This window comes from Cimex lectularius, unplaced genomic scaffold (assembly GCF_000648675.2).
Source record: "Cimex lectularius strain Harlan isolate CLEC.00 unplaced genomic scaffold, Clec_2.1 scaffold29, whole genome shotgun sequence".
Taxonomy (NCBI): Eukaryota; Metazoa; Arthropoda; class Insecta; order Hemiptera; family Cimicidae; genus Cimex; species Cimex lectularius.
The window spans coordinates 516,857-533,429 of record NW_019392675.1 but is presented as its reverse complement, the minus strand read 5'-3'; the positions used below and the strand labels follow the sequence as shown (position 1 = coordinate 533,429).

Sequence of the window (16,573 nt, the reverse complement as noted above, 5' to 3'; positions counted from 1 at the left end):
AAATTATAGTTGATGAATTTTGTAAAAAGATATTTACTTGGGTTCCTTCCATTATGTGAAAACAGGGGTAAAATTTAATAATCACGCATATATAATGCTTCTATAATTACATACTTCATCATTGTTGGTTTCCAACAAAACTGGAGGCAAAAATAGGCAAATTTAAAAAAAACTTTCATATAGAAAAGAAACAAGTCAGTAATGTTTTTCTATTTTCTAAAGCATAAAAAATAATATTGGTTTCACGCAAAGACAAACTGACAAACTTTATTTTTAATTTTAGAACATATTATTTAGAACAAAAGTCAAACTTACCAAAAAAGAATGGCGTTCTTGTAGTGCTATCTAGCAGTTATGGGAACGATGCTCCAAAGATAGTCCAGGCTGTTCTGAACCATTCGACCCCAAAGAGTGCATTATATGTCTTTTCTAACTGAAATGTGGAAAAAATTGATATTTCAGAGAAACCCTCACCCTGGATTGGGTGAGGATGACCCTTCTTCTGTGAGCCAGACCGTCTGAGGGCCACCTATCAACAGTGCTCTCATTGATAAACGAGAGCTTCTGAACCGGCCCACCGATGCTGCCGCTTTCTTTTAATCCAAATTTTATTGACTGATAGCATGCAATTATCAACAAGCAAAAAATTATAGCATTTTTAGAAATATTAGAATAGAAAAAACAACTGACTTTTAATTATTTATATTCCCTTTTCAGAATGACGAACGATCTTCGTTTTACATTGTTTTTTAAACAATATTTTATTTTACAATAATGTACAGTTTAATAAATCACCAGACGCCAACAATTTTACCAAAACAACAATTGCAATACATCTTTTAAAAAAACTGTATACACACAATTAATGTAATGCACTTTGTTTAGCTTTTTTCACATGTTTAAAAGCAACAACGGTGTTAATTAAAATTTTGATGGTAACACGAACAACAAAAAATGCTAATAAAATTATAATAAATTTAGCTTGCAGCTTATAATCCCTGGTATTATTTTATACAATTTAATTGTACTTAAAAGCTGATAGAAATAAACAATATATCTGCATTAATAAGTGATAAAAAAAATTCACTCTAATAAATATATATGATATATAAATCAACCCTATTGATAAATTGAATGTATTAACACCTTTTCCATTCACCTTATATACATGAATATAATTTATTTGATTTTCAGAAGTTATTTTAAAAATAACAGCTTATAACATTTAAAAAACATTAGACATTGAGCTAGCTAAAAAACAGCATTGTGTTTTATAATACTATGAATATACTCTTATTTTAATTAAACAAGTTAAAGGATAGTGGATATTTATTTAATAAACATACACCAGCCAAACTAACAAAAGGTTTTGAACCGAATCTAATTTTCACTAATATTTTGACACGTCTACCCAATTTTATCAGTTAAAAACGGCAAGACACAGTTTTACCTTAATTTTCAATAAATTCTTGCTAAACAAACACACTTCACACTAATCCCAAATGCAATTAGTCTAACCATGTTTTCTAAATAGTTTTTTTATATAATGTTAAATAATAATGTTTTATCAGTCACTAATCTTTTCTTTCATTTTAGAATTGTGCTTTTCTGGGTACCAGTTTGATTAATGATACAAAATGGGTCATTTATTAAATATGCATTATTTTAAGCACTATTAGTTCCCTGCAACAAATTAAAAAAAAAATATATGTACAGTCATTTTCTATATAAAAGGGCAGGTTTCACCTCCCTTAAAAATATACATAATCTTATTCTTTTTTTTAACAGAAAAAGAAAACTAAACTATATACAAAATAATTGAATAAAACTAATTAAGATTATTGTCCCAAATCAATTTTTTTGAACAAATTAAAACTTCACACGGTTTGAATTCATTTATCATTCGGTCCACATGTAGGAAGCGCCGTTGTGAGTGTTTAGAAGAAAGAAAACGAGGGGGGGTAAAAGTCTACCACTTGACTCGGTCTTTAAATTCTTGCCGGACGCTGATTCTTTTGATCGTTTCGTATCCGAGGATTATCGAGAAGCTAAAACAGACCGACTGTACCAACCGAGCGCTCAGCCCTTTCGAGAACATCCACAGGCCCTCTTCGCTCCAAAGACCGCGGAACGTGTTCACTATCGAATTCGTTCTTTGTACCTTGAATTTTCAACGGCAATAATTACTCGTTTGACAGATGTTAGTAATAATTTGAGGTTTGCCTTTACCTGTAAGCGTGCTCTTATCGTGTCCATTGGATTTGTAATTAAAGTCGTGGTAAATCCACCTAAAGTACCAGATATGCACTGTATAAACAAATGAGATACATTCGAAGGAAGCAGCTTGCATAATTCATCTATAAAAAAAAAATAATTACATGAAATATAAACATTCTTAAGTATCAGGTAATAAAATAATTCCATAGCACTGTTTTTATGGTAAATTCAATGAAAATGTCAGGTACACATAGACTAAATATGTTGAGTGGCTCTGTGATGTTTGGGGTCATTGAAATTGGGTTATTTTTGATGAAACCTAAAATTTTGTCATCATCAACTGTTGATGGGCAGAGCGCTTTGTGTCTTCCCAATCAAAATCTCCACTTCTGAACCTATTAAGACCTAGAGGACGCTAGAGTCATCACGACATATTTCTTTTAATATCCAGCAAACAACAAAAAAATAAAAATTATAACAATTGTATTTACTTTTTTAAAAAAAATTTAAAAATTGTTTTTGCCTCTCAGTATAGTTAAGCACAGGTCTAGCCCGCTTAAACTGCACATGTTCTTTTATTATATTCTTTACTATTTGTACAAAGCCAGCGGGCCAGATAACGGTGGTTCGGTCTAGAGGGCAATGCTGCTAGTCTGCATGCCATTCATCAGTCCATCCATCCTACATGTCTGGATACCCAAACCATCTACCACCATTTTTCCGAGGCACTCTAAATCAGCATATTTCTCTAACGAAAGCACGATAAGATGGTCCACTGAATATCTACCACGGATAGCCAAAAACAGCATTCAGCAGGTCTGTACAGACAAGAGAGGCAGAGCCTTCTTTGTCTCGAATCATCGCAAGCCACATTACAGCTCCGCCGTGGTTGAGTGAGCCATGGTGTTGTACCCGCTGCAGTGCCATTAATTTCATATATAAGTTATTTGAAATAAATTACATGTTTTAGTGTTTCATTAAACACTTTCATTTTAGTTCTTCACTTGAATATCTGTTATATTTATAAAATTCGTTAAATTCACTAGTTTCGTAGTCTGCTTGACCAATTAATATCTTACAATTAAGGTTTTTAGTTGAGATAAAAAAGTCAATGGCTTGAGCGGGATTCAAACCCACGATCTTCGGCTAGATACGCCGCTGCTCTACCACTTGAGCTATCGTGACCTCGATCCACTCGGACACTAACTTCCCATCTCAACCACACCTTTTGAATTTTCCCTCCTTTTTGCCATTTTTCAAATGTCGTGTAATCGGATTGGATTCTCAGCAACAAATGAAATGGCCACGGAGAGCTTTAGTGAAGTATACTTCATTCTCAATCATTAAATTCACTAATTTCGTGGTCCGCTTGACCAATTAATATATTGCAATTAATTAAGGTTTTTAGTTGAGATAAAAAATAATATATTAATGTAAAATGTCCAAGAATCCAATCCGATTATATGACATTTGAAAACTGGCAAAAAGGAGGGAAAATTCAAAAGGTGGGGTTGAGATGGGAGGTTAGTGTCCGAGTGGATCAAGGTCACGATAGCTCAAGTGGTAGAGCAGCGGCATATCTAGCCGAAGTTCGTGGGTTCGAATCTCGCTCGTGCCACTGACTTTTTTATTTCAACTAAAAACCTACATTAATTGTAATATATTAATTGGTCAAGCGAACCACGAAATTAGTGAATTTAATGTATGTATTTATAAAGTTGTATGTAAGCATTTGATATTTTATAATAAAAAATAAAAAATTCCTAATTTTTTATCAATTCTTTGTTTATGGGAGACTGTGGTAGCTGGTGACACATATTTACAACGCTAGCGGTTCTAACCTAGAACATCCCATACAATTATATTTAAGATTAACTTGTAAAAAGTACTGTAAAGTGGTTCTGACCTAAGTTGTATTTTGAGCCTCATGTACGACAGGAATTAATTTGTTATAAGGATCGGCAAAAAGAGAAGTTTTCTAATGAAACTCACCTTGATATATCTGATAAAATGTCCACCAAAGGGCACTATTGGGAACATATGTGCAGAGTGATGCGAAATATCCTCTATAGAAACCTCTGATGCCGTCCGTCCTGTAAATAATCTGAGCTATGTCCAAGGTGATTCGGAACTTTGACCTAGATGGGTCGATTGTCAGTCCTAGTGGATTTAATACCATCTGAAAGACAAAAAAATGTCGTGACGGATCTATTTTTGTTTGGTTCAGCATTGCACCATTTATAATGGTTGACTTGCATGTTATTTTGTAAACCTCATTCTATTAAATATAACACACACATAAACTTACAAGTTTGACAAATAACGCACAGACTGAAAATGCAGGCCGGAATAATCAAACTACAATAATTTTGGAACTTTTACCTCATTACCATAGTACTTTTTTTTTAAACGAATATTTTTATAATTTTTACAAAACTTATTTACACTCACCTTGCCACCATCTCGATAATTAGTGAGTCCTAGGAACATGAGGTGTTGGGAAATTACATCGAAGGGTACGATTATAGTCTGGCCTACTAGCGACGCTGCACCTCCGCTCAGTAGGGCTTTGACAGTTGTCGTCGCGTTGTACTGCTTCAGCAAATGCCGTGTGCTTTCGTAGGTGGCGATGTAGCCCACACCTGATACAATCTGCACCGAGCTGACCCAAAAGCCGCGGTACAGGCCGCCAATACCTTCAGTTTTGTAGATCTTGCTCCCCGCATCAAAGAGGCCTGCAATAAAATATTTCTTTAAGATACAAATAAAACTAATAATAATAATAAAAAATAAACAAAGAAGGGCATAGATTACTGGTACGGTTAAAGCATACAGCGAGTTATCACTGTAGGGCTTCTCTCACGTTGGAATTGACTACGAATGATTTTTGAGCATTCGTATGTGCCCAACTTTCCACAAACATTCCCTATCTAAGGAAGTAACTTGAACCAACTTAACCGTGCGTAATGTCTGTTTTGTTTTGACCTGCGGCTAGATCCCAGCAAGCTGAGATTTTTGCATTTGATGGACGACCTATGGCCTCACTTCTAAGAAAATTTTTTTCATTGAATAGAAGCTTACATAATCGTTTTACAAAACTTATAAAATTCAGTATAAATTATTTATTTATTTTTGAAAAAGTGAAAAAAGTTATACATTCTGTACGATATGTTTTAATATTTTCACATATGCATTGCACAATGGATCTCCTATAAGTGTACTCTTTATTTCTTTTAAAAAATAATTATATTTTGACTAATTAAGGTTTTTAGTTGAGATAAAAAAGTCAATGGCACGAGCGGGATTCGAACCCACGATCTTCGGCTTGATACGCCACTGCTCTACCACTTGAGCTATCGATCCACTCAGACACCAACTTCCCATCTCAACCGCACCTTTTTGAATTTTCCCTCCTTTTTGCCATTTTTCAAATGTCGTGTAAAGTCAAAAGATGCGGTTGAGATAACTAAAAACCTTAATTAATTGTAATAAAACTTATTTTCTGTTTTTTTTTCTTCTTCTTTTAGGATCATTGGATTGTCCATTTAGGACTTAATGAAGTGTGAAGCCCAAAATGTATTAATTTTGAGAACTTAACTAACTGAAGGCATACATTTCATTCTTAATTCAACTATTCAATAATTATATTTTACAAAAGAATGAAATAATCTAAAATTTAATCAAAGTAATGTTTGGCAAAGAAATAAACTTAAGGTGTGCAATTTCTTTCAAACTTACACAGTGAATAATTAAAAAAATAATAAAGTCAACTAAACTTAAAGTAATATTTTTAAAACAAAAATTTTATCTACCCTATTTAAGGCCCGAGACCAAAAGATAACCCACCTTTTGTCTATACTTTTGTCTTTACCTTTCTGAATGTGTAATAATGTGAGAACGAAAAATTGTATAATAACAACTTTAGAAATATCAAGAAACACAGGACTAGTAGGAAAGTCATTTCTACTTTTTAAATAATCCAGGTCTCAGAAACGAGAAATTACCAAGTGGGCAATCTATTTTAACAACGGAGGAAAGTTTTTACAGGGAAAACGACCAATTTTGAGGATTGCTTCAAATTCTTGTTTGACAGCCTTGCAAATCGTTTGTAGCAAAAGAGCTGGAGTGTCAACCGACATAAAAAACATAAAGGTACCACACACATCCAGCGGAGGAAAATGAAACAGATTCAACCACTAAATAAAATTCATAAGGAACATCATAAACAGTTTGCTCACCCGTCACCTTACGATACAATTTTAAAAAATTAACCTCAATGCCCTGATGGTTGGGCATATTATTTCCATGACCAAATGAAAGAAGAAATGGTATTTTCAAATAGGCAAGTAGGTGGAAGAAGTTACAATAAAACAGAAGTTGTATGTTGATTCTAGTCCAAGTAACAGTATGCAATATCTACAATTAATAGAAAATAAATTAACAAGGTACTCAGAGACAATAACAAATGCATAATTTATATTCCAGCAGGTCTATCCTGTCCATACAGTGAAAATGGTAAAAGCCTTTCTTCAAAAAGAAAACCTCAATTTTTGGAATGTCCAGCTAGGTCTTCAAGTTTTAGTAAATCAAAAATTACTTGAGACATCTTGTAAGGGTTGCGGCCAGTTCCGGAAGACAGAGATTAAACACACAATCAAAAAAAAAAGAGAGAGAATTATTTTAAGATGTTCGTCACCTCTACTAACTTCCAAATAGAAGCTAACTGGGCTGGAGAAAGGTGGAGCCTAAAATAGGAATTAGAATTATTTTGACTATTTTTTTTTGTTATTTGTTTTAATTAATAAAAAGTTCTAAAAATATGGTATCTTTTTGACACACCTCAAAATTAATATTTACTGTTATTTCCAAGGAGTAATACTTTATTGGAGGATAATTAACAAAATATAGTTAAAATGAACAAAATATTTATTTATTATTAACTTAATTTATATATTAACCTTAACAACACATTCACTAATTTCGTGGTCCGCTTGACCAATTAATATATTATAATTAATTAAGGTTTTTTAGTTGATGTAAAAAAGTGAATGGCACGAGCGGGATTCGAACCCACGATCTTCGGCTTGATACGGGATGGTTAGGGGTTTAAAAAAAAAAAAATTCAAAAGGTGCGGTTGAGATGGGAAGTTGGTGCCCGAGTGGATCGAGGTCACGATAGCTCAAGTGGTAGAGCAGCGGCGTANCGGGATGGTTAGGGGTTTTTAAAAAAAAAAATTCGAAAGGTGCGGTTGAGATGGGAAGTTGGTGTCCGAGTGGATCGAGGTTACGATAGCTCAAGTGGTAGAGCAGCGGCGTATCAAGCCGAAGATCGTGGGTCCGAATCCCACTCGTGCCATTGACTTTTTTATCTCAACTAAAAAACCTTAATTAATTATAATATCTTAACAACATAATTTAACATAAACCCAAAAGATTGGGATGGGCTACCTTTTTATCCAGTACTATAGATGTAATAATTGCACAGAACATAAATAATTGATACAGCTAAATATGAATCAAACCGTAGGAAGAGACAACAAACAAGCAATACAGAATTAAACAACTTGTTTTAAAAATAAAAAGAGTCATTCGACAGGCCGATAGAGTCAAATAAACAAATTCAAAGCCAATTTTTTTGTTCATTTTTAGAAGTTATTTTTAAACAATGTCAAATTCACACTTTATTTCTATCAGAAAATCTAAGTAAAATTTTTAAACAGGAAAATTCATTAGACACGATCATTTTCTATATTAAAAAGCTAGAAATTTGTTTTGATATATTTTATCCTGGCTAAATTACAACAACTCTAATGGAAAATTTTTGCTCTATCCCCTAATGATTGTATAATAATGTTACATTTATAAATAAGATAAGAGGAGGAAGAATGTAAAAAAAAGGCCACTCGCAAATTGTAATAGGCAAATATAGCTCAACTTTTTCAATGAAAAGATCTGGAACATATACATAAAAAGCTTTTGTGAAATTAAAAAATCTGGTAGGATCAATATTGCCAATTATATAAACTTAAAAAATAATAATTTGGGGTTTATAAATGAGGTAATTTCCATTGTTTATTACATAATTATTTTATTTTTATTATGAAAAGTATTTCAAAGGTTAAGGTCAGTCACTTTTCCCTTAGACAGTCTTTAGAATCACTTTCTTCCACTCGAATTATAATCTGGTTACTAACATTTTTTTCTGATAATATTTCTGAAGCATAGACTTTTTTGAAGTTCTAATTTATATACGTTCTAATATACAAAACTCAATGAATTAAAAAAAATAAATAAATAAAAACTGTGGCAAATGCTATAACTACACACCATTCGAATTTGTCATATAACTTTTTTTTTTTTTTGAGGGGGAAACAAAGAAAAAGAGGAGACAGATTATAAAATAAAAAGAATAAGTTTGTGCAAAATTAAACAAAAAACCTTGTTTAGTGAATTCATTTCTGTTTTATTGATGATTGAACAAAAGAAGAGAAAGAATAACAAAAATAATTCCAACAATTCAGAGCAGGAAACCGTAGCCCCAAGTTTGACCTAGCAAAAACCTCTAGGTCTCGCATGATCGATTTTCCAACATAATGTCCACACAATAGACTTCTGTACACAAGAAATACTACAAAAAAGACTAAAAGTTGATATGCATATTTTCAAAACGCCAAGCGCCCTGGAGGTTTTTTTAATCGCCATATGAGCTTGCATATTAACCTGACACGATTTATTTGATTATTTGATCATATATATAGTTGGGCCATACATAGTTGGGGGTTGAGTGGGGAAAAAAAACAAAAAAAAACGGAAAAACGGAAATTGAACCCCCCACGACCTCAGGGTCTATGAGCCTATCTCGTTGACCACTCGGCTACTGTGGTCCCCATTGAAGATTTAGACTCCTCCACCTCCAACTTAAAGCTGGTCCAGATTAACATGTCTCAAATTCTGGTATAATGAAATCAGGTGAGTCTGATATAAGTACCAGGACACAAAAGGATTACAGGCAACAGGCTGACAAACTAGCAAAAATAAGAGTAAATTGGAACAAACAAAGCAGGCTAAGAGTGAAAGTGAAAAAATGGATGAAGAGAGAAATGACTTACACTGGATGACTTCACCAAGTGTAAAACAATTAAAGAAATTTCTCAACAACTCAACCAGGAAAACTACCTTTTTTCTCAATAGGCAAGAATTTAGAAAAAATAATAGCCATTCCACCACCACCTTAAAAATTGGGAAAATTGAGACAAAAATGAACTGACTCTGTCATGAAAGCATTAGCTGGAAAAGTACCATCAAAAAGAAGACAACGCACAATTACTAAAGAGTAACCCAAGAAAGTGCTCAATTAATTTTTAAACCTAATTCCTTCACTATCCATGGTATGGAAATAAAGAAAGCACAATTTCACAACAGACTTTTAGGTTGCAGTGGAAGAAAGGGAGACTAACGTCACCAATGACCCTGGAAAAATCCAACAATAGAACAAAACAATCAAGAATAAGCAAAAGAACTTGGTTTCTTAATTTCTAATTTATATAAAAATTAAATAAAAATGCCAATGACTTGGATTAACAAGGCTATCTGAGGATATAATAAATAAACAATTAAGTTAAGCTTTCTAAGTTTTCCAATAATATAAAAATTTAAAAAGAGATGAATTAACTATAAAAAATAAATAAATGAAAAAATTTAACAAAGGAATCTGAGAAAATTAAGACCAAAACAATAAATCAGTATAGCATCATGAGAAAAATAAATGAAAAGTGTGTTTTTACTTTCTAACTATCCTAATTTCTTAAAAATAGGCTAAACCAATAATAGTAATAAACTACTACTTTAAAAACAAATATTATATGATAATATATTAAAAAAAAATATATTATTGTGATTAAAAAAATATAAATAAATAAATAAATAAAATATGTACTCCTAGAGCCAAATGAACAAATAAATCTGGGGTACTTTGTAATTTGTATAATAATCCTATGAAAGAAAATGAGCACGTATAACATACAAGTCACCCATATTAAAAAAATGTGTACGGTTAAGTAATATGTAAAATGTATACGTATGTAAATGTATATTAAAAAATAGTTTATGCCCATGAAATATCAAAACAGTGAGGATATCAAATAATAATGTTTATAAATTTTAGTGTAGCTCCAACAATTCTGGTTATGCTTGTGATTCCTATGCCACTATTTTAGAAGCAAGGATTACACGAATTAGAGACGAACAGGCCAAGCAGACATCACTACAGCACAATTCTCAACATAAATTTTTCCGTTTTCAATGTTATTTCTATTTAATATGGGCTCAAATAAATAAACTTAAAATGTTTTTGATTTATAATTTGTAAAATAAATCTATAAGCAACCAAATAGACAAACCTATAAAGGAAAAAAAACTGATAGACACCCTGATGATGACCTTAAAATAGGTCAAAAGCTTGGCAGATAACAATGGAATTTTTTTCCAGATCCAGATTATTTGTGAATGTATTTATTAGCATAGATGTGAAATGTGAGAGGGCTGATATTGGAATATTGAGTAGCCCATCGAACCTCAATTACATTGGTGTATAACTGAATGTTTTAAAGGGTGATGGAGTTTCAAGTACTCCACCACACTACTTGAGTGGATGGTAGAGTGAGATTGATTAGGATTATTTTTTTAGGTTTATTTATTTATTTTTTGTGATGCATTGAAGGATGAAATGACCTCGGGTTTGATAGCCCCTGAAGCCAAACTTTGGCAGGTCTGTTAAGACCAAGGGTGGTTACTTGGCGTGTGTTGCCAGCAAGCTGTGGAAAATCATATTTTCAATTCTGCATGCATGTGTATATATGTACAAGTTTATACAGAGTCGGGTTTACATAAATCAGTAATCAGGAACCGTAGTGGCCCAAGTGGTTTTGGGTGTTCAACTCTATTTGCTACAATAGCTGGGTTTGATTGTCAACAGAGCTTGTCTTTTTAATTGAGAATAGTATGAAAGAAGTATAGCAAACTGGTTTGGCACTTACGAGTAGTTAGACTTCAAGCCTTTCTGTATGACAAGGATTACTTTACTTATTTGTTTAAATCAGTATAATCATAGTAGTACATATATTTGTTGAGCTGACCGGAAAATAATGCAGGTTTATGTTATAAAATACAAACAATTAAATGATTTTAAACCTTTTTTTTTTTATTAATTATTTGGTGATTGTGAGGTGCAGTCTGGTGAGACGTAGGTTTTAGAAAAACATTTTCTTTATCATGCCAATGTTTCGATCTTTATTGAGATCATCTTCAGGGGTCAAAGTGTTTGTTTTCTGAGTAGATGTGTCATTATTGTCTGTTATGTTGAGAGTACACAACTTTGAGCCCTGAAGATGATCTCAATAAAGATCGAAACGTTGGCGCGATAAAGAAAATGTTTTTCTAAAACCTACGTCACACTAGACCGCATCCCACGACCTCCAAATAATCATCTGAATAGATTTTGAGTCTTTATTATTAAATTCTGTAAATGCATTTTCTACTGACTTTTGATCAATAAACTTTTTATTTTGTAAACTGTCCAGGAATCTGAAAAATGGTAAAGAAGAATAGAGATGGTGAGGCAGAACCTCATAACCAACATCCAACAGAATTCATGTTGTCAGATGTGAGACATGGGGACGAGCGTTGTCATGTAACAGAATTGACCTTTTCCAATTGACCAAAGATTGATTCAATATTGCCAATTTCTGGTGCATTGCTTCAATTCGAGGGCAATACATTTCTGCACTGATAGAACATGAAGTAAATCAGCCCAAATGAAGCCGATCAAAGAGTCACCATCATGTTTTTTTGGTGAGTTGGGGGCTTTTGAAAATGTGATGCCGCTTCTCCTTTGTCGAGCCATACATCCACTTTTCATCACAAGAGCAATCCTATCCAGAAAAGGTTTCATTTGTTTCGGCAAAGAAATGTTGCGCAAACTTCATAACGATGATTTTTTTGGATATAGTTTAATGCATGAGAAACCTAACTTTTGAACATTTTCACCTTTCCAATTAACTTAAGGTGGTCAACTATGGTAGATTTGCTAACAGAAAGATTCTATGCAAGATCTCGAACAGTTGTTCTGGGATTTTCTTCGGCCAAAGCTTGCAGAACATCATCAAATCCTTCCACAATTTTCTTTGCCTTCAAGGCTAGTCTCCCTCTCGAAATCTTTTAAACCATATCTGAACATTGCTCTCATTAACAGTGCCATTGCCCCAGACTTCATTAATGTGTCTGGCCTTTTGGGCACTGTTCCAACCAAGTTTAAACATGTAAATCGTGAAAATCACATATTGACATCTTTGTAAAGACAGAATTATTCCCAAGTAACGAAATGCTACTGAGGTAAACATTTTTTAATGTAACTTTTGATGACCATTGAATTATAATTGCGATGTTTGTATCAGTGGTGTTGGAATTATCAGTCGATGGTTGTTGGAAAGAAAACAACTTTGAATTTTTGCCGATGTTTCGATTTAATTTAAATCTTTATCAAGGCATCTGCTTGATCTCTAAGTGTTCTATTTTTTAATTATATTTTATTTATTTATCAATTGGCATATGTCTCATGTTATGGTTCTATTACATTGGTTGCTATCACGAGGGGAACTGCATTGCAGTAAATAAATAAAACATAATTAAAAAATAGAACACTTAGAGATCAAGCGGATGCCTTGATAAAGATTTAAATTAAATCGAAACGTCGGCAAAGATTCGAAATCATTTTCTTTCCAACAACCATCGACCGATAATCCCATCACCACCGATACAAACATCGCGATTGTAAACATTTTTGTTTGGAAGAGGATTAAGAAGTGTTGAGATTCGTACAAAGTATAATCCATGAAATGTAAACAGTTTATTATAAAGAGCTGTAATTAAAAGTAAACCTAAAAACCTGCATTAATTTCCGTTAATTTCCAGACAGCCCAATAAAACAATGTAGACTGTTATATTGAAAAATTTCAATAGAATTTCTGATGAAAATATTTTTTCCTCCTAGTTCATTTATGAAGTAACTCTACAAGAAAAATACTACTAGTTTTGTATAAAATATATTTTACTAAGAGTGAAAAGGCATTTGGTTGAAATAACGAAATGTGTTAATTGTAAATCTAGAGCAGCGGTTCCCAAACTTTTTTGACCCATGGACCCCTTTTTATAGTCAAAAATTGCCCGTGGACCCCCAAGTGAAAAAGCCACATAAATGCATAATATAAAAATTACAAATTTAAAAAAAAAGTTTTGTTGAAGTATTTTTGAAATTATAAATGTATATAAATTATAATATTAATTACTTTTGTTTAAAATAAAATATAGACAAATTAATGACTTGGATGAACGTGATGAGATGTTATGAGTGTATAATTTCTAATCGGTTTCTTTCTTTTGTGATGAGCTTCATAACGGCACTGAATCCACATTCTACCAAATAGAAAGACGGGATAGCAGTCAACAACTTCTGTACAATAACCCATAATGCAGGATATAAAATTGAGATCTGTTTTTGTAACCAGAATTTGTGGTATCCTTGTGAAGGCAGTTGGAACCATAAGGGAAACAACACAGGTCACTTGAAAATTCTACAATTATTGAGTAAAGTCAACAGCCAACTACTAAACATTAGCGATAAAAAGGTTAAAACCCCTTCGGGGAAAAAGTACTTTCAGGTAGTTACTCCATGTGAATANATATTATTATTTATATTATATTATTTTATATTAAACCTTGCGCGGACCCCCTGACGTTGTTCAGATACCCCCAAATCAATTTTAATTTTCTTCGGACCCCCTGAATGATACCGGGGACCCCTGGGGGTTTGTAGGGACCACTTTGGGAACCACTGATCTAGAGTAATTAGCAAGTAAAATATTTCTATTTTACTAATTTTATTTTATTGTTTTAATATCTTGTCTGTAGTAACTTGTGAATATTATCTTGTGTTTAGTTTTTTCTTTTCTGTAATTTGGTTTAAAAAAAAATGTTCAATGCAGGGATTCAATATATTTCAAGCCTCTAATCTGTTATTCTCCAGGGAACGATATTGGAATGTTTTGCTTTTATTTTCCCAATTCGTTATTTTCCAACTAAAATTTTAAATAATGCGTATATTTTTAACGGTGATAATTGACCTACTTAATTATTTCAATTAATTATACTGCTTATCTAGCCTTGGTTGAGATGAAAAAGTGTCACGATCGGGATTCGAACCCACGACCTTCGGCTAGTCCTCTCAACCAAGACTTTAGATAAGAAGTGTAACTAATTGAAATAATTTTAAATAATATAGAATATTGTGCAGATTTCTTTCTTTAATTAAAATAACTTTTCAGGAATTGGCCTCGTTGAAAGGGGTGTTGGAAACAAGTCGAATTGGAAAGGAGAACAACGCAAAAGAATGGATCGTTCGGGTTGGAAAGATCGGGCCGTGTGGCGGGAAAGCAAGTATGGTGCGGATTTAAGGATCAAACATGAGATATACATACCACTGTACATGCTGTCATGCTTCTGTATCTGGAGTCGTGTTTTGATCAGGGTCAACGGGTAAAGACTGCACCTGACCGAAAACGAACTGAGCATACTAAGAGGGAAAAATTTCGTCTTGTCCATCATTTCCCATTCTATTGTCCTCAGATACTCGGTATCCTCTCCCGTAATGACTTCCATCGTAGAAATACCGCCTCGCTGACGATTCCGTGATTCGGCAAAGCGATCCTGCAGATTTCATTTCAGTTTTTTCTTTATGATATGAATTTTTTTCTCTCTCTCTCTCGACGCCTCCTCGGTCTGGGTCGGTTCGGAAACGATTTCTGCCCCGGAGCCTCCTCTTAGGTCAGTTCGATGCCCCTGGTTTTCTTCCTGTTCTTGTTGAAACCGCAGTACTTTCCACTGGAAAAGCCCATATCGACTGGTATCAGCTGATCGCACATGACATATGGACGGCGAGGAGGGGACTCGGATAGTCGTTGCTCTAATCTCACTTTCCCTTGGCCCAACACGAAATTTCCCTTATACGGTCCACTTTTCGTAAAAGCTTCTATTTTTAATGAAAAGAAAGCCTTTTCATCACATCAAATGACACATTACCGTCTTTCGGTGTGTTAAGAAGAAGGACCCTAGGCAAATCTTGGGGATTAAAACCAAAATGGCCCTTGGCTGTATACGGCAGTAATAAGACCCAAAATAGCCTAAGATCATTAATATGGTAGACCAAAGCTCGATAAAAAGTATCTACCCAAAGTCCCAAGCACTAGGCTTCATAAAAAGATTAGCAAACTTATGTATCACAGGGGCAATGAGAACAACCCCTACAGATGCACTAGAGCTCTGTTAGTCTGTTACACCTACCTTAACTGAAAATATTCATATAAGGAGACGCTAGGAAATTTAGGCTCCAAAAAACAATCAAATTGGAGGGAACTAAACAATCCGGACACACAGCTATAATTAACAAAGTCAGACACCCATTTTTAGAAATGGGGACTAACTACATGATCCCGGAAACATTCTTTACACGTCCTATAAAGTCCTAACAGACTATAAAGGAGAGGAAGAACTCAGGAGAGCATCACCTACAATGATACGGTAGATGGCTCTAAAACAAACGAAAAAACCAGACCGACTGGTTTTTTTTTTTACCCCCAAATTTTGGGCATTCAACTTTTTGGGGAGTTCCTTTTGGTTCAGGCAAAATTCCTTGCCTTCATTGTTTTTGCCTTGGAAATTTTTAAATTGGTTTCCTTTGGAAAAAAAATCCTCATAAGATCTGATAGCCAAGCAGCTATTAAAGCATCAGCATATAAAAGAATCACAACAAAATTATACAGTGAATGCACCCAAAATCTCCAAAACTTGCGGAAACACAACAACCTCATGATATCCTGGTTTCATTTCACCCAAAAGAATTTTGGGTAATAAAAAAGCAGATACATTGGTAAGAGGAAAATCTGCAAGACCGTACATAGGCCCCGAACCAACACTTGGCATAACAAAAACAAATATAGAATCCTCCATCACAGAATGGATCCAAATAAAACAAAAGGTGAAGTGGATGAACTCTAGAGATGTTAGACACAGTAAACTAACGCTACAATAACCCTCACCAAGACTGGCAAACTCACTGCTGCAACTGGAGATGGCTAGACTCACGTAGAACTTATTAACCAGTCACTGGCAACTCAGAAAACATCTACACAACATGGGCACAGATTATGCAATGAGGAGGAGGAAACAGCCAGCTATATCATCTTCGAATGCGAAGCAACAGCTCAGTGGAGACATAACCTAGTATATACAAAAAAAACCTAGGGAT

The 16,573-nt window shown here is 33.7% G+C and overlaps 1 protein-coding gene across 1 annotated transcript; it reads right to left on the bottom strand.

Annotated features, from left to right (window-relative positions):
• Positions 1-686: 686 nt before the first annotated feature.
• Positions 687-15,211, bottom strand: LOC106661975 (solute carrier family 25 member 44). Its single transcript, XM_014385762.2, has 5 exons — positions 14,748-15,211; positions 4,669-4,952; positions 4,210-4,396; positions 2,230-2,357; positions 687-2,161 (listed from the first exon to the last, which is right to left on the bottom strand). Exons 1-5 carry the CDS (start codon positions 14,926-14,928, stop codon positions 1,970-1,972), a joined length of 972 nt encoding a protein of 323 aa, XP_014241248.1. The 5' UTR covers positions 14,929-15,211; the 3' UTR covers positions 687-1,969.
• Between the last annotated feature and the right edge of the window lie 1,362 nt (positions 15,212-16,573).

Coding starts and splice junctions, on each gene's coding strand:
- LOC106661975 (XM_014385762.2), bottom strand. CDS start 14,928: ATGGAAGTCATTACGGGAGAGGATACCGAGTATCTGAGGACAATAGAA. Junction 4,953..14,747: donor GCATGACAGCATGTACAGTG/GTATGTATATCT, acceptor ATTTTATTGCAG/GCCTCTTTGATGCGGGGAGC. Junction 4,397..4,668: donor ATTATCGAGATGGTGGCAAG/GTGAGTGTAAAT, acceptor TTTGTCTTTCAG/ATGGTATTAAATCCACTAGG.